General features: G+C 44.1%; 1 protein-coding gene and 1 non-coding gene across 2 annotated transcripts in view; one reads left to right on the forward strand and one right to left on the reverse strand.

The window, feature by feature from the left end:
• Positions 1–995: 995 nt before the first annotated feature.
• Positions 996–23,895, reverse strand: part of PLB1 (phospholipase B1) — a 133,888-nt gene continuing 110,988 nt past the window's right edge. The window contains exons 41-49 of the mRNA XM_056568574.1: positions 15,627–15,678; positions 14,437–14,517; positions 10,661–10,726; positions 9,979–10,073; positions 8,711–8,792; positions 8,039–8,137; positions 3,999–4,094; positions 3,825–3,899; positions 996–1,693 (exon numbers count right to left, since the gene is read on the reverse strand). Of these exons, the coding sequence (XP_056424549.1) occupies positions 1,466–1,693; positions 3,825–3,899; positions 3,999–4,094; positions 8,039–8,137; positions 8,711–8,792; positions 9,979–10,073; positions 10,661–10,726; positions 14,437–14,517; positions 15,627–15,678 (874 nt within the window). The 3' untranslated portion in view covers positions 996–1,465. The remainder of the gene's footprint in view (positions 1,694–3,824; positions 3,900–3,998; positions 4,095–8,038; positions 8,138–8,710; positions 8,793–9,978; positions 10,074–10,660; positions 10,727–14,436; positions 14,518–15,626; positions 15,679–23,895) is intronic.
• LOC130363389 (U6 spliceosomal RNA) lies at positions 9,544–9,646 on the forward strand. Its single transcript, XR_008891805.1, has one exon. It is a non-coding gene; the product is annotated as a U6 spliceosomal RNA (small nuclear RNA).

The following is a 23,895-nucleotide window of genomic DNA, read 5'->3' on the forward strand; positions in this document are numbered from 1 at the left end:
TCCGAGCGCACCTATAAAGCTGCAGTTAGAACAGGTTGCAGGACTTCTCCATCTTTATCCTGCTCTCCGCTGCACGATCCATACTAGGAGTTGTAGTGTTTAAAACACATAGGGCCAATGGGTTATCCGGGCATAGTTAAACTGAGCTAATTTCTTCTAAAAACAGCGCCACCACCTGTCCTCAGGTTGGGTGCGGTAATACAGCTTGGCTCTATTCACTTCAATGGAGCTGACTGTCTTAAGCAACGTTTCCCAACCGGCGGGCGCCTTCAGCTGTTGCAAAACTACAACTCCCAGCATGCCCGGACATTTCGAGAACCATATCCATAATGTGAGGCTGGACGCCAACTCATAAGTGCTGCCAGCCGGGGTAGCATGCTAAGCAGCAAATTTCATGGTCTGTGCAGTGGATGGGAGACCAACATTGGTCAGAGCTGCATTTCCCAAACAGGGTTCCACCAGCTGTTGCAAGACTACAACTCCCAGCATGCCCGGACAGCCGGAGGCTGTCCGGGCATGCTAGGAGTTGCAGTTTAGCAACAGCTGGAGGCACCCGTTGGAAAACACTGGTCTAAAGTATATGGGGGCCTCCCGACAGATAATGTAAGGAGAGAGAGGGGTCCCTGACCCCTTTTCGTTCTTAAGGATAAGCAGAGGCCAAAAGGTATCTGGCAGCGGCTTCAACCAAATTGGGTAGCGAATTTGGGGTGTGATAAATTCTCCACTTAAGGGTACGTTCACACGGGCAGATTACCTACAGAATTTCCTCAGTGTATTTGCTGCGGAAAATCCGCAGCAGATAATCTGCTACCATTGAATTCAATGGGTCCGAAGGAAAATCTGCAAAACTGCCTCTATGGCGGATTTTCTGATGACCCATTGAAGTTAATGGTAGCAAAATCCACTGCGGATTTTCCGTAGCAAATACGCTGCGGAAATTCCGCAGGTAATCCGCCAGTGTGAATGTACCATGAAAGGGGTTATCCTGCATAATAGAAAAAAAAAAAAAAAAAGAAACAGCTGCTTTCTTCCAAAATAGTGCCACTTTTATCCTCAGGTTGTGTCTGGCATTACAACTCCATTCACTTTAATGGAACTGAGCTGTAATACAGCACACAACCTGAAGACAGGGGGGTGGCGCTGTTTCTGTTGAAAGGCAGCTATGTTTTTCTGATCCCAGATAACCCCTTTAAGGTTGGAAAGCTACATCCCCCACAATGCAGTGCAGTACTGTACGGGGTACCTAGTGTTCTACAGTGCTGAGTGGTGACCAGCAGAATAGTGAGTGCAGCTCTGGAGGCAGCTGGAGTGTAGACAGCATGGGCAGGGGGTGCACTATGAACGGTATTATGTAAGTGAATTAACATTTGCGGTTATTTGGAATTTTACAAAACTTATTCCTAAAACCTCTGTACATAATATTATGTCCCGGATCTAATGGACGTCACATGACCCCCTCTCCGCTTCAGAAGGAGGAGCCGCTTTCGCTCATTCGTTGCTTCTTTTTGGATCTCCTCCGGTTTTTCATGGACATCGCGATCCCCACAACAATGCATCCCAGAGCCACGCCCCCAATGGAAGCCACAATCACCGACCACATTGGCACCTGATCGCCGTTGTCTCCATCGTCCGGAGATGGCGCCTCGACCTGGGGGAGTCCGCTGTTTTTCAGGGTGTAGAGGTACGGGTGCTCCTGAGGGTAGAATGTGTACATCGGTCACATCTGATATCCTGGTTCAATAGAGATAGCATCAGTATACAGATAGAGCTGAAGGGGAGGTGTATAACTACTATATATACTGATACCATAGAGATAGCAGCAGTATACAGATAGAGCTGGAGGGGAGGTGTATAACTACTATATATACTGATACCATAGAGATAGCAGCAGTATACAGATAGAGCTGAAGGGGAGGTGTATAACTACTACAGTGGTCCCTCAACATATGATATTAATTGGTTCCAGGAGAACCATCATATGTTGAAACCATCATATGTCGAGTACATATGTCTATGTAAAAATGGTAATTGGTTCTGGGGCCTCGGAACCATTGTATGTTGAATACATATCTCTATGGGAAACTGCTAATTGGTTCTGGGATGACCATTGTATGTGGACTGTATGGGGAGTGTTTAACAAACCAGGGTGCCTCCAGCTGTTGCACAACTACAACTCCCAGCATGCATGTACAGCCATTGACTGTCTGGGCATGCTGGGAGTTATAGTTTTGCAACAGCTGGAGGCACACTGATAGGGAAACATTGATGTATGGGGTGTATAGTGTGTATATATGTATTGTATGTGATGTGTGACATCGTATACAGTACTGTACAGTTCTTTAAATACCTTCAGGGGGGACAGAATGTCCTCCATTACCATCCTGCCGACTACAGCTCTATAGGAAAGGAAGGGGAGGGCAGCCAGCAGCTCATTGGATGCCTGCAGCAAGATGCTCCAGGCTATTGGCTATGGCTGCACTGGGGGGGGGCGGGGCTTACACGGAGCTCACAGTGGAAGCCTGTATGAGTTAGCAGGACAGCATGTGAGTAACAGGAGGCAGAACGGGGCACATTATACAACTATCTGTCAGTTACTGAAGTTGTCAGCGCTGTCAGATAGCTGTTTGTACGATGGACCCGACACACAGCAGCATCATATGTCGAGGCTGCCATCAACATACGATGGGCTCTGAGAGGCCATCATATGTTGAAATGATCATATGTCGGGGCCATCATAAGTCGGGGGGTCACTGTATATATCCTGATACCATAGAAATAGCAGAAGTATACAGATAGAGCTGGAGGGGAGGTGTATAACTACTATATATCCTGATCCCATAGAGATAGCAGCAGTATACAGATAGAGCTGAAGGGGAGGTGTATAACTACTATATACACTGATCCCATAGAGATAGCAGCAGTATACAGATAGCGCTGAAGGGGAGGTGTATAACTACTATATATCCTGATCCCATAGAGAGAACAGCAGTATACAGATCGAGCTAAAGGAGAGGTGCATAACTACTATATATCCTGATCACATAGATATAGCAGCAGTATACAGATAGAGTTGGAGGGGAATTGTATAACTAGTATATATCCCGATCCTATAGAGATAGCAGCAGTATACAGATAGAGCTGGAGGGGAGTTGTATAACTACTATCTATCCTGATTCCATAGAGATAGCAGCAGTATACAGATAGAGCTTGAGGGGAAGTGTATAACTACTATATATCCTGATCCCATAGAGATAGCAGCAGTATACAGATAGAGCTGGAGGGAAGCTGAACAACTACTATATATCATGATCCTATAGAGAGAGCAGCAGTATACAGATAGAGCTTGAGGAGAAGTGTATAACTTCTATATATCCTCATCTCATAAAGATAGCAGCAGCATACAGATAGTGCTGGGGGAGGTATATATCTACTATATATCCTGATCCCCTAGAAATAGCAGCAGTATACAGGTAGAGCTGGGAGGGAAGGTGTATAATTACTGTATATCCTGATCCATAGAGATAGCAGCAGCAGTATACAGATAGAGCTGGAAGGGAGGAGTATTGAAGCTGTCAGGAGAATCTTGCACGTGATTATGCCATACTGTAGTTGACAGGAAGTCAGCTGCCCCAGGACTGAACACTTTCTCTGACACATTCAGCAAAGTAACATTTTGGTGATCACGTGACCCAATTACAGTAAGTAATCCTGAACATGCCAAAAACGTTTAGGCTTTTCTTTAAACACAGAACCCGGACACATGAGTGTCAGTGTTGAGGCAGATCACCCCGCCCCCCCCCCCCCTTCCCCCAGTTGTCACTTACATTGGTCGGACACCTCAGTTTGGCGCGGCTGTGGGTGAAGTTGTTGTAGCTCAGCTTCTGGCCGACCGGCTCTATCTGCGGATGAGATAGAGAAGATACGATTCAGCAGACGTCTAGGTGGATTACAGATTATCCCGATTATCAGGCATGTACAGCGCCCCCCGCTGGTCTCACCATGTTATTCCACAGGGCGATGGCCATCTCAGCGTGTCCCCTCTCTGAGAAATGGAAACAATCCACAGCGAAGTAGCTTATGTCCGGCATCCCGTCCTGCGGTAAGAGGTCACATGTTATTGTGCTCAACACCACTGCACCAGGACTAATACAGATTTCTACACTACTGCACCAGGACTAATACAGATCTCTACACTACTGCACCAGGCCTAATACAGAGCTCTACACTACTGCACCAGGACTAATACAGAGCTCAACACCAGTGCACCAGGACTAATCCAGAGCTCTACACTACTGCACCAGGACTAATACAGAGCTCTACACTACTGCACCAGGACTAATACAGAGCTCTACACTACTGCACCAGGACTAATACAGAGCTCAACACCACTGCACCAGGACTAATCCAGAGCTCTACACTACTGCACCAGGACTAATACAGAGCTCTACACTACTGCACCAGGACTAATACAGATCTCCACACTACTGCACCAGGACTAATCCAGAGCTCAACACTACTGCACCAGGACTAATCCAGAGCTCAACACTACTGCACCAGGACTAATACAGATCTCTACACTACTGCACCAGGACTAATACAGAGCTCAACACTACTGCACCAGGACTAATACAGAGCTCTACACTACTGCACCAGGACTAATCCAGAGCTCAACACTACTGCACCAGGACTAATACAGAGCTCAACACCACTGCACCAGTACTAATACAGAGCTCAACACTACTGCACCAGGACTAATACAGATCTCAACACTACTGCACCAGGACTAATACAAAGGTCAACACTACTGCACCAGGACTAATACAGATCTCTACACTACTGCACCAGGACTAATACAGATCTCAACACTACTGCACCAGGACTAATACAAAGGTCAACACTACTGCACCAGGACTAATACAGATCTCAACACTACTGCACCAGGACTAATACAGATCTCTACACTACTGCACCAGGACTAATCCAGAGCTCAACACCACTGCACCAGGACTAATACAGATCTCTACACTACTGCACCAGGAGGTCCAGGACTAATACAGAGCTCTACACTACTGCACCAGGATTAATCCATATCTCTACACTACTGCACCAGGACTAATACAGAGCTCTACACTACTGCACCAGGACTAATCCAGAGCTCAACACTACTGCACCAGGACTAATCCAGAGCTCTACACTACTGCACCAGGACTAATCCAGAGCTCTACACTACTGCACCAGGACTAATACAGATCTCTACACTACTGCACCAGGCCTAATACAGAGCTCTACACTACTGCACCAGGACTAATACAGAGCTCAACACCAGTGCACCAGGACTAATCCAGAGCTCTACACTACTGCACCAGGACTAATACAGAGCTCTACACTACTGCACCAGGACTAATACAGAGCTCTACACTACTGCACCAGGACTAATACAGAGCTCAACACCACTGCACCAGGACTAATCCAGAGCTCTACACTACTGCACCAGGACTAATACAGAGCTCTACACTACTGCACCAGGACTAATACAGATCTCCACACTACTGCACCAGGACTAATCCAGAGCTCAACACTACTGCACCAGGACTAATCCAGAGCTCAACACTACTGCACCAGGACTAATACAGATCTCTACACTACTGCACCAGGACTAATACAGAGCTCAACACTACTGCACCAGGACTAATACAGAGCTCTACACTACTGCACCAGGACTAATCCAGAGCTCAACACTACTGCACCAGGACTAATACAGAGCTCAACACCACTGCACCAGTACTAATACAGAGCTCAACACTACTGCACCAGGACTAATACAGATCTCAACACTACTGCACCAGGACTAATACAAAGGTCAACACTACTGCACCAGGACTAATACAGATCTCTACACTACTGCACCAGGACTAATACAGATCTCAACACTACTGCACCAGGACTAATACAAAGGTCAACACTACTGCACCAGGACTAATACAGATCTCAACACTACTGCACCAGGACTAATACAGATCTCTACACTACTGCACCAGGACTAATCCAGAGCTCAACACCACTGCACCAGGACTAATACAGATCTCTACACTACTGCACCAGGAGGTCCAGGACTAATACAGAGCTCTACACTACTGCACCAGGATTAATCCATATCTCTACACTACTGCACCAGGACTAATACAGAGCTCTACACTACTGCACCAGGACTAATACAGAGCTCAACACTACTGCACCAGGACTAATCCAGAGCTCTACACTACTGCACCAGGACTAATCCAGAGCTCTACACTACTGCACCAGGACTAATCCATATCTCTACACTACTGCACCAGGACTAATCCAGAGCTCTACACTACTACACCAGGACTAATCCAGAGCTCTACACCACTGCACCAGGACTAACACAGAGCTCAACACTACTGCACCAGGACTAATACAGAGCTCTACACCACTGCACCAGGACTAATACAGATCTCTACACCACGGCACCAGGACTAATCCAGATCTCTACACTACTGCACCCGGACTAATCCAGAGCTCAACACCACTGCACCAGGACTAATCCAGAGCTCTACACTACTGCACCAGGAGGTCCAGGACTAATACAGAGCTCTACACTACTGCACCAGGACTAATCCATATCTCTACACTACTGCACCAGGACTAATACAGAGCTCTACACTACTGCACCAGGACTAATACAGAGCTCAACACTACTGCACCAGGACTAATCCAGAGCTCTACACTACTGCACCAGGACTAATCCAGAGCTCTACACTACTGCACCAGGACTAATCCAGAGCTCTACACTACTGCACCAGGACTAATCCATATCTCTACACTACTGCACCAGGACTAATCCAGAGCTCTACACTACTACACCAGGACTAATCCAGAGCTCTACACCACTGCACCAGGACTAACACAGAGCTCAACACTACTGCACCAGGACTAATACAGAGCTCTACACCACTGCACCAGGACTAATACAGATCTCTACACCACGGCACCAGGACTAATACAGATCTCTACACTACTGCACCAGGACTAATACAGAGCTCTACACTACTGCACCAGGACTAATCCAGATCTCTACACTACTGCACCAGGACTAATACAGAGCTCTACACTACTGCACCAGGACTAATCCAGATCTCTACACTACTGCACCAGGACTAATACAGAGCTCAGCACCACTGCACCAGGACTAATACAGATCTCTACACTACTGCACCAGGACTAATCCAGAGCTCTACACTACTGCACCAGGACTAATCCAGAGCTCTACACTACTGCACCAGGACTAATACAGAGCTCTACACCACTGCACCAGGACTAATACAGATCTCTACACCACGGCACCAGGACTAATACAGATCTCTACACTACTGCACCAGGACTAATACAGAGCTCTACACTACTGCACCAGGACTAATCCAGATCTCTACACTACTGCACCAGGACTAATACAGAGCTCTACACTACTGCACCAGGACTAATCCAGATCTCTACACTACTGCACCAGGACTAATACAGAGCTCAGCACCACTGCACCAGGACTAATACAGATCTCTACACTACTGCACCAGGACTAATCCAGAGCTCTACACTACTGCACCAGGACTAATCCAGAGCTCTACACTACTGCACCAGGACTAATCCAGATCTCTACACTACTGCACCAGGACTAATACAGATATTTACACTACTGCACCAGGACTAATACAGAGCTCAACACCACTGCACCAGGACTAATCCAGAGCTCAACACCACTGCACCAGGACTAATCCATAGCTCTACACTACTGCACCAGGACTAATCCAGAGCTCTACACTACTGCACCAGGACTAATCCAGAGCTCTACATTACTGCACCAGGACTAATCCAGAGCTCAACACTACTGCACCAGGACTAATACAGAGCTCAACACCACTGCACCAGGACTAATCCAGAGCTCTACGCTGCTGCAATAGAACAGTCAGACCACCGTCAGTCTCTACCCCTATTCATACTTTGCCTTTATAAATTTACTTACACCATCCACAGGCACCACGGTGTTTGTGAAGAACGGCTGAGCCACTGCAGCGAAATCCTCCCGGTCTTGGAATTTCTCGGCCAGGGCCGCTACATGTATCTGGTGAGGAGAGGAGAAGCCAGTGATACTTATCATACCGGAAGAGAACACAGCCGAAAAATAGCGGGGAATACAAAACATGACTTCTTTTATTTAGCCAAAGTCATAGGATCCGTCAGGCAGGTTGATGAAGCAGGGACAGGCATTCCTGTGAGACGGGAACAGCAATGATTTACTGTTTAGTGCAATAAGGACTATGTCATGAATTACACCAGATTGTCCAGTAGAGCAGGGTTTCCCAACCGTTGTGCCTCCAGCTGTTGCAAACCTACAACTCCCAGAATGCTAAGCAGCAGGTACCATGGTCTGGGCAGTGGATGGGAGACCTACAGTAATGCTCAGAGCAGTGTTTCCCAACCAGTGTGCCTCCAGCTGTTGCAAAACTACAACTCCCAGCATGCTAAGCAGCAGGTACCATGGTCTGGGCAGTGGATGGGAGACCAACAACAATGCTCAGACCAGTGTTTCCCAACAGTGTGCCCCCAGCTGTTGCAAAACTACATCTCCCAGCATAAGTTGGGAAAAAATGCACTGTGTGAATCCAGCCTTATTTCACAGACACTGACAACTCACCTGCAGATCTCTGTTGAATTTCTTCATTTCGCTCAATTCATAGGATCCGTCAGGTGGGTTAATGAAGCAGGGACAGGCATTCCTGTAAGACAATGATTTACTGTTTAGTGCAATAAGGACTATGTCAGGAATAAAACCAGATTATCCAGTAGAGCAGGGTTTCCCAAACTGGGTGCCTCCAGCTGTTGCAAAACTACAACTTTCATCATGCTAAGCAGCAGCTATCATGGTCTGGGCAGTGGATGGGAGACCAACAGCAATGCTCAGAGCAGTTATCCCTAACCAGGGTTCCTCCAGCTGTTGCAAAACTACAACTCCCAGCATGCCCGGACAGCCAGCGGCTGTCCGGGCATGCTGGGAGTTGTAGTTTTGCAACAGCTGGAGGAACCCTAGTTAGGAAACACTACAGTAGAGGAAAAGGAGACACCTAAAGGGGGGATCTGTGAGCTACAATATCTCCATATAGCCACTGTAGCACTGGAATCAGTGTTAGTAGCCATTGCTAAAGGGGTGCTCCAACCTAATGCACCTCTACAAATATCTGGCGGGTTTCACCTCTAGGACCACCATATCACTGTTTTATAATGCTTAAAATCATAACTTTTATTTATATATATTAAAGGATGTAAACCAAACCAAACAAAAGAAAAGATGCCCCCAACATGAATATGCCAAACAAATACACTGTTTCCAGACCACCAAAGAATAGCTTAAAATTACAGAGATACATTGATAATGAAAACACCCAAATTACAAGGCTCCAAATGTGGGGTTTGTACAAAAAAAAAACAAAAAAAAAAACAAGGTACAATCATCAGAATTAAATGGAACATGTGCTCGCTTCGGCAGCACATATACTAAAATTGGAACGATACAGAGAAGATTAGCATGGCCTCTGCGCAAGGATGACACGCAAATGAAGCGTTCCATATTAAAAAAATGTAAAAAAAAGAATTAAATGGAACATAACACATCCCAACCTGTTTCCCCCTGGGTGTCGCGGGCCTCATCAGGGGACAAGAAACAACTAAAGATAAACACGACACAATTCTCCCCAAGTAATGGACAGCTGAATTCCAACATGCCCTATCCTTCATCCCTGAACATCTGCCACCGGGGGGCAGTCAAGGCACCCCAAAAAAAAAAAAATTAGCCGATCCCAACAGAATTGACAAATTTTACCAAAATATATCTAATGTGCACGGCCACTTTAAAATTGACTGTTGTCCATTGTAAGAGAAAGGTGAGATTGTGTTATGGACACTTACGGCTTTAAGATGCTGCAGCCAAAGGTTTCCGCATTGACTGTGCGCAGTCCCTCGATCTCCATGATTTGCACCAGGTTTATGAGAACGCGAGGAATCTGTAAGTAGCCAAAATAAATTAGAAGACATATGGGGCATCATGGGAGATGAAAATTCTTAAATTCTTAAATGGCTCTAAATATGGGGTATGTATAAAAAAAATAAATAAATAAATAAAATAATACGACACAACATGTCCCAACGTGTTTCTCCTGGGTGGTGCTGGGTTCATCAAGGGACTAGAACTTGGATATCAATATGGAAGAAGAAAATTCTCAATGTTGGGTCTGTACTAAAAAACATATGTGACACAACTTGTCCCAACGTGTTTCCCCCAAGTGGTGATAGGTTCATCAGGGGAGTAGAATTTGGATATCAAGATTGGAAAAGAAAGATCTCTTTTGAATTGATCTATATTGGTGCTTTTCAACCAGTGGCTCTCCAGCTGTTGTAAAACTACAACTTGCAGCATGCCCGGACAGCCGTTGGCTGTCCGGGCATGCTGGGAGTTGTAGTTTTGTAACAGCTGGAGAGCCACCGATTAAAGACCACCGTGCTATATAATCATGAATGTTCATCTGTGCTATCTGGGATTTACAATGTATTACATTACAGATGGCTTCAGATATGAATCTATAGGCTGCACCTCTTTGTAGAAGGTATTCAGCGCGGTCTCGATATGCTTCACGTGATTGGCCAGTGAATACCGCTCCTGAAAAATAAATACACAAATGTTAGTCATATTACTACAGTAAAATAATCCTACAATAATCCTCGGCCCAAAACTGCAACACTGCACTGATATTTCTCTCCTTTACTGTATAGCGGTACTCATTTATCAATATATGGCCGTATTAATTAAACACTGTATGGCTGTATTAGATCATAAATATATGGGAGTATTAATTGAACACTGTATGGCAGTATTAGATCATCAATATATGGGAGTATTAATTGAACACTGTATGGCAGTATTAGATCATCAATATATGGGAGTATTAATTGAACACTGTATAGCAGCATTATGTCATCAATATATGGGAGTATTAATTGAACACTGTATGGCAGTATTAGATCATCAATATATGGGAGTATTAATTGAACACTGTATGGCAGCATTAGATCATCAATATATGGGAATATTAATTGAACACTGAATGGCAGTATTAGATCATCAGAATATGGGAGTATTAATTGAACACTGTATGGCAGTATTAGATCATCAATATATGGGAGTATTAATTGAACACTGTATAGCAGCATTGGATCATCAATATATATGGGAGTATTAATTGAACACTGTATGGCAGCATTAAATCATCAATATATGGGAGTATTAATTGAACACTGTATGGCAGCATTAGATCATCAATATATATGGGAGTATTAATTGAACACTGTATAGCAGCATTGGATCATCAATATATATGGGAGTATTAATTGAACACTGTATGGCAGCATTGGATCATCAATATATAGGAGTATTAATTGAACACTGTATGGCAGCATTGGATCATCAATATATAGGAGTATTAATTGAACATACTTAATTGAGCACTGTATGGCCGCAGTAATTCAACAATTTATGGGGTATTAATTGAGCACTGTATGGCCGCAGTAATTCAACAATTTATGGGGTATTAATTGAGCACTGTATGGTGGCGTTAATTCAGCAACATATATGAGTATTAATTAGGTACCATACAGTGGCATAAATTCAGCAATAAATGGGATTATTAGTTGAGCACTGTATGGCAGCACTAACTGTGCAATGTATGGGAGTATTCATTGGGAACCGTATGGTGAAATGAATTCTGAAATATATGGAACTATTATTTGAGCACTGTATGGCAGCATTAATTCATCAATATGTGGAAGCATTATTTGAGCACTGTATAGTGGTGATAGTTCATCAATAAATGGAAGTATTGAGTACTGTATAAGGCTGGAACTCCACTGAGGTTTTTTTTTGCAAAAACGCAGTCAAAAACGCCAATTATCTCGCACGGCGTTTTTTCATTGAAAAAACGCCGCGTCCATATGTTAGCTGCAAGTCAATGGTAAACTGCAAAATGCCAGATTCACTTGGCGTTTTTCAGTTTGGCGTTTTTCAGCAATTTCGGGCTCAGAGGCTGGATTTTCAAAACGCCCTGCAAAAACCTAGTTTGGCGTTTTTTGCCCTGAAATCGTGGCGTTTTCCTCCCATAGAACTCTATGGGAGAGCAAAAACGCCAAGAAAAACGCCATGTTGGTTTAAAATTTTGCGTTTTTGCAGGCGTTTTTTAAATTATTTTTTGGACTTTAGCGATTCAAAAAAATTATGGAGATACCTTTTTTTATAAAAATTTCGTAGGGTACCATAAACTTTTTTTTATAAAAAAGATACAGTAGTGATGGAAAAAATTGTACCTAACGAAATGTATCTTTTTTATTACGAAATGTTTATTAATTTTTAGACAGGGATCAATTTATGTGAGCGGGTAAAGCACTAAAAATGTAGCCGACAATAATAAAAATGTAGTGTGTGTGTGTTTTTCACTTTTTATTTTTACATTTTTTAGGTAGTACTACTACTCCCAGCATGGAACACACTGTTCAATGATGGGAGTAGTAGTTACCTGTACTAATTGACAGATCGCCTGTTGCGATCCTCTTGTATAATGTATAGATGCGGCAGCCGCTCTTCTATGGTCCCCTGCACTGACGTATATATACACATATTCATATTTCCCGCAGAGAGCTGTGATTGGTCAGATGGTTCCAGCCAATCACAGCTCTCTGTGAGAAATCAGAATGTGTATATATACGGCCGTGCAGGGGACCATAGGAGAGCGGCCGCCGCATCCATACATTATACAGGAGCATCACAGCGGGTGTCAGGAGTGATACCCGCAGTGATCTTTCCTTAATTACAAGTACTACTACTCCCAACATCGAGTACACTCTTCTCCATGCTGGGAGCTGTAGTACCTGCATTAATAGACAGATCGCAGCGGGTGTCAGAAGTTACACTCGCTGCGATCTGTCTATTAATGAAAGTACTACAACTCCCAGCATGGAGCAGAGTGTGCTCCATGTTGGGAGTAGTAGTGCCTGCTAAAGGAGACATCACAGTGGATGTCACTACTGAAACCCGCTGTGACCGTCCTGTCTATAGCAGAGATGCAGAGCGGCTGTATACATCGCTCGCATCTCTGCTCTGCACTGTACTTCGGGCCGGCCGCTCATTCATTCATCTTTTCCTCAGAGCTGTGATTGGCTGAAACCATCCGGCCAATCACAGCTCTGGGCGGAAAATATGAATGAGTGATGTGAATAGAGCAGAGATGTGAGCGCTGTATAGAGCCACATCACTGCTATATTATGGACGATGGCATCGGGTGTCAGACACCCGGGGTGATAAGTCTATAGTACAGGTACTGCTACTCCCAGCATGGAACAGTCTTGTTCCATGCTGGGAGTAGTAGTACTACATAAAAAATTTGAAAAAAAGAGAAAAAAAAAAGTTAAACACACACACTTTATAAAAAAAATTATTACAATTTTGTTATAAAAAATAAACATTTAGTTAAATACATTTTTACATCCCTACTGCATCCTTTTTTTTTTTTTTTTTGGTACCCAACTATTTTGTAAAAAAAAAAAAAAAAGCAAAAGGGGCCAAAAAATGGCAAATTCCACACAAAGGTAAAAATGCCATAAAAAAAACCCAAAACGCAGGGAAAAACTGTGGCAGTTTTTCTGGCGTTTTTATGCCACAAAAATCACAGGGCAAAAATCTCAGTGGAGTCCAAGCCTCATGGTAGTAATATATCAATATATGGGAGTATTTAATGAGCACTGTATGACGGCAGTAATTCGTCATTACATGGGAGTAATAATGGAGCACTGTATGATGGCAGTAATTTATTAATATGCAGGGGTATTAATTGATCACTGTATGGTGGCATTAATTCAGCAATATATAGAAATATTAATCGGGTACGATGTGGCGGCATTAATTCTGCAATATATGGGAGAATCAATTGAGTACTCTATAACATCATATGTTCATTAATATACAGAAAAATTAATTAGGCAGTGTATGGCGGCATGAATTTAACAATATATGGGAGCATTAATAAAGCACTATATGATGGCAGTGATCAAGTCAAATGTGGGGGTATTCAATGAGCACTGTATGGCGATATTATTTTTACTCTGTGTGAGAACAGAAATTAAGCAAAACTTGAGAACTATATTGGGGCATTAATGGAGCATTGTCTGTAGTAAAGGCCACAGTGTCACAGCCCATTGGTCAATTTATCTATACATTTCCAGGAGGAATTACAGAGGTACATTACAGTGAAGCAGTCTGGTGTGTGCAGTTTCTATATATAAAAATCTTCCTGATGGCGGTGAGATCCTTTTGTGTTTACACACCCGATTCCTGCAGTACTGACACAGGTCGTTGCCCCCGATAAAAATCGTGATCAATTTCCAATCTTCTTCAAAGTTGATGTCCTAACAGAAGGTGGAATAGAAAGAAATTGGTGAGTAATATGGACAATGGGGGCGGAATCCTTTCCTCTCACTGTTGCGCAACTACAAGTCCCAGCATGCCCGGACAGCCAACGGCTGTCCGGGCATGCTGGGGGTTGTAGTTTCACAACAGCTGGAGGCACAGGGAGTAAGAAGAAAACCTCTGCCAGACACCCCTGGCAGCAGCTTATCTTACTTACAACAAAAAGATCAGGCATGTTAAATTCTAACGTGTTTCTCCTGAGTGGTGCTGGGTTCATCAGGGGACTAGAACTTGGAAATCAATATGGAAGAAACAAATTCTCAATGTGGGGTCTGTACTAAAAAACAAATGTGACACAACGTGTTTCCCCCGGATGGTGCTAGGTTCATCAGGGAAGTAGAACTTAGATATCAAGATGGAAAAATTAAATTCTTAAAGATTTCTTTTCAATTGCTCTTTATCAGTGCAAGCCGTTGGCTGTACGGGCATGCTGGAAGTTGTAGTTTCGAAACAGCTGGAGGCACACTGCTTGTCGTGCATAAATAGCTTTTAACCAAATATTCTTTCGCCCAACCGCTATCTTTACCAATCTCCTTACACATGCACACTCGGCTCGGCCAAGAGTACATATATTCTAAACAGAGAGTGGGAAGAAATCCTCTGCCAGACACCCCTGGCAGCAGCTTATCTTCCTTAAAACAAAAAGATCAGGCATGTTAAATTCCAACGTGTTTTCCCTGGGTGGTGCTGGGTTCATCAGGGGACTAGAACTTGGACATCAATATGGAAGAAGCAAATTCTCAATGTGGGGTCTGTACTAAAAAAACAAATGTGACAAAACGTGTCCCAACGTATTTCCCCTGGGTGGTGCTAGGTTCATCAGGGGAGTAGAACTTGGATATCAAAATGGGAAAAGAAAATTCTCAAAAATTTATTTTCAATTGCTCTTTATCAGTGCAAGCCGTTGGCTTTATGGGCATGCTGGAAGTTGTAGTTGTAGATCTCTATACAAGAAAGTGGGGAAACCTCATTAGAAATGACACGAGTACTGACTTTGTAAATGACCCGCAGCATTGTATTCCTCTAGTTATAAGGTGATAATACTCACTGTACTTTCCTTCATCTTCTTTACTAGATTCTCAGCTTGAGCTGGAATGTTTCTATATAGGAAGAAGAATGAACTCTTATATAACAACATAAATACCATAGGGGACATTTAGCTGGCTTATGTACGTTTTTTTTTAGTTGTTTTATTTTAGTTACGTGCAAAAAATGTATTAACAAGTCACTCGGCCTTTATAAATTTGTCTCACGTAAGAAAAATCCGTTTTTTTCCTCCATTCTGTTTTCCATTTTGAGATTTTGCTCATGTAAGCCAGGGTTGAGCTGGAGTAAATATAAGGCATTTTTTCATGGTATGTGACTTTTTTGCGACAGCCGCACATTATAAATCTCAGACCACTGCAATTCCATTTTCAAAACTTGCTTACGTAAGCTAAAATGAGAAATCTTGCTCTTCTCGCTCGGCAGGCAAAAAGTTGCACAGAAAAATGCGTAGATGCATATGCGACATTTGAGAGACAAATATAAGCAAGAAAAAGGGAGTAAATAATTTTTATAAATGTCCCCCCCATGAGGGATATGTTATTTATATTCTACATCAGGGGTCCTCAAACTACGGCCTGCGGGCCACATGCGGCCCACCGAGGACATTTATCCGACCCACCGCTGCCTGGGACATCCATGTGTCCCGAAAGATGTTTTGCGCTCTCGGAGGCCCCACGTTTACTTTAAAAACGCAGGGGCCGCCGGGAAGGTGGCGCACGCAGGGATGTCACTGACACCGTGCGTGCGCCCATAGCAATGGAGCGTGGAGGAGCGGAGCAGCGATGAGGACGTGCGCTGGCCTGCTTGGTAAGTGTTACCAGCGACACGTCAGCTTCGGTGCTCCGACCACCGCTCCTTCGGTCCCGGACCAGAGGAGCGGTGGTTGGAGCACTGAAGTGGGACAGTACACAGGCATACAGCCTCCAGCAATACACTGTATGGCTGGAGGCTGTATGTCTGTGGGGGAACACACTGCACCTAATGTGGGGAACTATACTGCATCTAATGTGGGGAACTATACTGCACCTAATGTGGGGAACTATACTGCACCTAATGTGGGGAACTATACTGCACCTAATGTGGGGAACTATACTTCACCTAATGTGGGGAACTATACTACACCTAATTTGGGGAACTATACTGCACGTAATGTGGGGAACTATACTGCACCTAATGTGGGGAACTATACTGCACCTAATGTGGGGGAACTATACTGCACCTAATGTGGGGAACTGTACTGCACATAATGTGGGGAACTATACTGCACCTAATGTGGGGAACTATACTGCACCTAATGTGGGGAACTATACTACACCTAATTTGGGGAACTATACTGCACATAATGTGGGGAACTATACTGCACCTAATGTGGGGAACTATACTGCACCTAATGTGGGGAACTATACTACACCTAATGTGGGGAACTATACTGCACCTAATGTGGGGAACTATACTGCACCTAATGTGGGGAACTATACTGCACCTAATGTGGGGAACTATACTTCACCTAATGTGGGGAACTATACTACACCTAATGTGGGGAACTATACTGCACCTAATGTGGGGAACTATACTGCACCTAATGTGGGGGAACTATACTGCACCTAATGCGGGGAACTATACTGCACCTAATGTGGGGAACTATACTGCACCTAATGTGGGGAACTATGCTGCACCTAATATGGGGAACTATACTGCACCTAATTTGGGGAACTATACTGCACCTAATGTGGGGAACTATACTGCACCTAATGTGGGGGAACTATACTGCACCTAATGTGGGGAACTATACTGCACCTAATTTGGGGGAACTATACTGCACCTAATGTGGGGGAACTATACTGGACCTAATGTGGGGAACTATACTGCACCTAATGTGGGGGAACTATACTGCACCTAATTTGGGGGAACTATACTGCACCTAATGTGGGGGAACTATACTGCACCTAATGTGGGGGAACTATACTGCACCTAATGTGGGGAACTATACTGCACCTAATGTGGGGGAACTATACTGCACCTAATGTGGGGAACTATACTGCACATAATGTGGGGAACTATACTGCACCTAATGTGGGGAACTATACTGCACCTAATGTGGGGAACTATACTGCACCTAATGTGGGGAACTATACTGCACCTAATGTGGGGAACTATACTTCACCTAATGTGGGGAACTATACTACACCTAATTTGGGGAACTATACTGCACCTAATGTGGGGAACTATACTGCACCTAATGTGGGGGAAGTATACTGCACCTAATGTGGGGGAACTATACTGCACCTAATGTGGGGAACTATACTGCACCTAATGTGGGGAACTATACTGCACCTAATGTGGGGAACTATACTGCACCTAATGTGGGGAACTATACTGCACCTAATTTGGGGAACTATACTGCACCTAATGTGGGGAACTATACTGCACCTAATGTGGGGGAACTATACTGCACCTTATGTGGGGAACTATACTGCACCTAATTTGGGGGAACTATACTGCACCTAATGTGGGGGAACTATACTGCACCTAATGTGGGGAACTATACTGCACCTAATGTGGGGAACTATGCTGCACCTAATTTGGGGGAACTATACTGCACCTAATGTGGGGGAACTATACTGCACCTAATGTGGGGGAACTATACTGCACCTAATGTGGGGAACTATACTACACCTAATGTGGGGAACTATACTGCACCTAATGTGGGGAACTATACTGCACCTAATGTGGGGAACTATACTTCACCTAATGTGGGGAACTATACAACACCTAATTTGGGGAACTATACTGCACCTAATGTGGGGAACTATACTGCACCTAATGTGGGGGAACTATACTGCACCTAATGTGGGGAACTATACTACACCTAATGTGGGGAACTATACTGCACCTAATGTGGGGAACTATACTGCACCTAATGTGGGGAACTATACTTCACCTAATGTGGGGAACTATACTACACCTAATTTGGGGAACTATACTGCACCTAATGTGGGGAACTATACTGCACCTAATGTGGGGGAACTATACTGCACCTAATGTGGGGAACTATACTGCACCTAATTTGGGGGAACTATACTGCACCTAATGTGGGGAACTATACTGCACCTAATGTGGGGAACTATACTGCACGTAATGTGGGGAACTATACTGCACCTAATTTGGGGGAACTATACTGCACCTAATGTGGGGGAACTATACTGCACCTAATGTGGGGGAACTATACTGCACCTAATGTGGGGGAACTATACTGCACCTAATGTGGGGGAACTATACTGCACCTAATGTGGGGGAACTATACTGCACCTAATGTGGGGGAACTATACTGCACCTAATGTGGGGAACTATACTACACCTAATTTGGGGAACTATACTGCACCTAATGTGGGGGAACTATACTGCACCTAATGTGGGGAACTATACTGCACCTAATTTGGGGGAACTATACTGCACCTAATGTGGGGGAATTATACTGCACCTAATGTGGGGGAACTATACTGCACCTAATGTGGGGAACTATGCTGCACCTAATGTGGGGAACTATACTGCACCTAATGTGGGGGAACTATACTGCACCTAATGTGGGGGAACTATACTGCACCTAATGTGGGGAACTATACTGCACATAATGTGGGGAACTATACTGCACCTAATGTGGGGAACTATACTGCACCTAATGTGGGGAACTATACTACACCTAATGTGGGGAACTATACTGCACCTAATGTGGGGAACTATACTGCACCTAATGTGGGGAACTATACTTCACCTAATGTGGGGAACTATACTACACCTAATTTGGGGAACTATACTGCACCTAATGTGGGGAACTATACTGCACCTAATGTGGGGAACTATACTGCACCTAATGTGGGGGAACTATACTGCACCTAATGTGGGGAACTATACTGCACCTAATGTGGGGAACTATACTGCACCTAATGTGGGGAACTATACTGCACCTAATGTGGGGAACTATACTGCACCTAATTTGGGGAACTATACTGCACCTAATGTGGGGGAACTATACTGCACCTAATGTGGGGGAACTATACTGCACCTAATGTGGGGAACTATACTGCACCTAATGTGGGGAACTATACTGCACCTAATGTGGGGGAACTATACTGCACCTTATGTGGGGAACTATACTGCACCTAATTTGGGGGAACTATACTGCACCTAATGTGGGGGAACTATACTGCACCTAATGTGGGGAACTATACTGCACCTAATGTGGGGAACTATGCTGCACCTAATTTGGGGGAACTATACTGCACCTAATGTGGGGGAACTATACTGCACCTAATGTGGGGGAACTATACTGCACCTAATGTGGGGAACTATACTACACCTAATGTGGGGAACTATACTGCACCTAATGTGGGGAACTATACTGCACCTAATGTGGGGAACTATACTTCACCTAATGTGGGGAACTATACAACACCTAATTTGGGGAACTATACTGCACCTAATGTGGGGAACTATACTGCACCTAATGTGGGGGAACTATACTGCACCTAATGTGGGGAACTATACTGCACATAATGTGGGGAACTATACTGCACCTAATGTGGGGAACTATACTGCACCTAATGTGGGGAACTATACTACACCTAATGTGGGGAACTATACTGCACCTAATGTGGGGAACTATACTGCACCTAATGTGGGGAACTATACTTCACCTAATGTGGGGAACTATACTACACCTAATTTGGGGAACTATACTGCACCTAATGTGGGGAACTATACTGCACCTAATGTGGGGGAACTATACTGCACCTAATGTGGGGAACTATACTGCACCTAATTTGGGGGAACTATACTGCACCTAATGTGGGGAACTATACTGCACCTAATGTGGGGAACTATACTGCACGTAATGTGGGGAACTATACTGCACCTAATTTGGGGGAACTATACTGCACCTAATGTGGGGGAACTATACTGCACCTAATGTGGGGGAACTATACTGCACCTAATGTGGGGGAACTATACTGCACCTAATGTGGGGGAACTATACTGCACCTAATGTGGGGGAACTATACTGCACCTAATGTGGGGAACTATACTGCACCTAATGTGGGGAACTATACTACACCTAATTTGGGGAACTATACTGCACCTAATGTGGGGGAACTATACTGCACCTAATGTGGGGAACTATACTGCACCTAATTTGGGGGAACTATACTGCACCTAATGTGGGGGAATTATACTGCACCTAATGTGGGGGAACTATACTGCACCTAATGTGGGGAACTATGCTGCACCTAATGTGGGGAACTATACTGCACCTAATGTGGGGGAACTATACTGCACCTAATGTGGGGAACTATACTGCACATAATGTGGGGAACTATACTGCACCTAATGTGGGGAACTATACTGCACCTAATGTGGGGAACTATACTACACCTAATGTGGGGAACTATACTGCACCTAATGTGGGGAACTATACTGCACCTAATGTGGGGAACTATACTTCACCTAATGTGGGGAACTATACTACACCTAATTTGGGGAACTATACTGCACCTAATGTGGGGAACTATACTGCACCTAATGTGGGGAACTATACTGCACCTAATGTGGGGGAACTATACTGCACCTAATGTGGGGAACTATACTGCACCTAATGTGGGGAACTATACTGCACCTAATGTGGGGAACTATACTGCACCTAATGTGGGGAACTATACTGCACCTAATTTGGGGAACTATACTGCACCTAATGTGGGGGAACTATACTGCACCTAATGTGGGGGAACTATACTGCACCTAATGTGGGGAACTATACTGCACCTAATGTGGGGAACTATACTACACCTAATTTGGGGAACTATACTGCACCTAATGTGGGGAACTATACTGCACCTAATGTGGGGGAACTATACTGCACCTAATGTGGGGAACTATACTGCACCTAATTTGGGGGAACTATACTGCACCTAATGTGGGGGAACTATACTGCACCTAATGTGGGGGAACTATACTGCACCTAATGTGGGGAACTATACTGCACCTAATGTGGGGAACTATACTGCACGTAATGTGGGGAACTATACTGCACCTAATTTGGGGGAACTATACTGCACCTAATGTGGGGGAACTATACTGCACCTAATGTGGGGGAACTATACTGCACCTAATGTGGGGGAACTATACTGCACCTAATGTGGGGGAACTATACTGCACCTAATGTGGGGGAACTATACTGCACCTAATGTGGGGGAACTATACTGCACCTAATGTGGGGGAACTATACTGCACCTAATGTGGGGGAACTATACTGCACCTAATGTGGGGGAACTATACTGCACCTAATGTGGGGGAACTATACTGCACCTAATGTGGGGAGCTATACTGCACCTAATGCGGGGAACTATACTGCACCAAATGTGGGGGAACTATACTGCACCTAATGTGGGGGAACTATACTGCACCTAATGTGGGGGAACTATACTGCACCTAATGTTGGGGAACTATACTGCACCTAATGTGGGGGAACTATACTGCACCTAATGTGGGGAGCTATACTGCACCTAATGTGGGGAGCTATACTGCACCTAATGTGGGGGAACTATACTGCACCTAATGTGGGGGGAAGTATACTGCACCTAATGTGGGGGAACATTATACTGCACCTAATGTGGGGAAACTATCCTGCACCTAATGTGGGGAAACTATACTGCAGCTAATGTGGGGGAACTATACTGCACCTAATGTGGGGGAACATGCTGCACCTAATGTGGGGGAACTATACTGCACCTAATGTGGGGGAACTATACTGCACCTAATGTGGGGGAACTATACTGCACCTAATGTGGGGGAACTATACTGCACCTAATGTGGGGGAACTATACTGCACCTAATGTGGGGGAACTATACTGCACCTAATGTGGGGGAACTATACTGCACCTAATGTGGGGAGCTATACTGCACCTAATGCGGGGAACTATACTGCACCCAATGTGGGGGAACTATACTGCACCTAATGTGGGGGAACTATACTGCACCTAATGTGGGGGAACTATACTGCACCTAATGTTGGGGAACTATACTGCACCTAATGTGGGGGAACTATACTGCACCTAATGTGGGGAGCTATACTGCACCTAATGTGGGGAGCTATACTGCACCTAATGTGGGGGAACTATACTGCACCTAATGTGGGGGGAAGTATACTGCACCTAATGTGGGGGAACATTATACTGCACCTAAAGTGGGGAAACTATCCTGCACCTAATGTGGGGAAACTATACTGCAGCTAATGTGGGGGAACTATACTGCACCTAATGTGGGGGAACATACTGCACCTAATGTGGGGGAACATACTGCACCTAATGTGGGGGAACTATACTGCACCTAATGTGGGGGAACATTATACTGCACCTAATGTGGGGGAACTATACTGCACCTAATGTGGGGGAGTTATACTGCACCTAATGTGGGGGAACTATACTGCACCTAATGTGGGTGAACTATACTGCACCTAATATGGGGGAACTATACTGCACCTAATGTGGGGGAACTGTACTGCACATAATGTGTGGGAACTGTACTGCACCTAATGTGGGGAAACTGTACTGCACCTAATGTGGGGGAACTATACTGCACCTATAGTGGGGGAATTGTACTGCACATAATGTGGGGGCATTGTACTGCACCTAATGTGGGGGAATTGTACTGCACCTAAGGAACAGTATTATAGTAGTTATATTCTTGTATATAGGAGCAGTATTATAGTAGTTATATTCTTGTATATAGGAGGCAGTATTATAGTAGTTATATTCTTGTATATAGGAGCAGTATTATAGTAGGTATATTCTTGTATATATATATATATATATATATATATATAGGAGCAGTATTATAGTAGTTATATTCCTGTATATAGGAGCAGTATTATAGTAGTTATATTCTTGTGTATAGGAGACAGTATTATAGTAGTTATATTCTTGTATATAGGAGGCAGTATTATAGTAGTTATATTCTTGTATATAGGAACAGTATTATAGTAGTTATATTCTTGTATATAGGAGCAGTATTATAGTAGTTATATTCTTGTATATAGGAGCAGTATTATAGTAGTTATATTCTTGTATATAGGAGAGTATTATAGTAGTTATATTCTTGTTCATAGGAGCAGTATTATAGTAGTTATATTCTTGTATATAGGAACAGTATTATAGTAGTTATATTCTTGTATATAGGAGCAGTATTATAGTAGTTATATTCTTGTATATAGGAGCAGTATT

The sequence above is a fragment of the Hyla sarda genome, chromosome 3 (genome assembly GCF_029499605.1).
Source record: "Hyla sarda isolate aHylSar1 chromosome 3, aHylSar1.hap1, whole genome shotgun sequence".
Taxonomy (NCBI): domain Eukaryota; kingdom Metazoa; phylum Chordata; class Amphibia; order Anura; family Hylidae; genus Hyla; species Hyla sarda.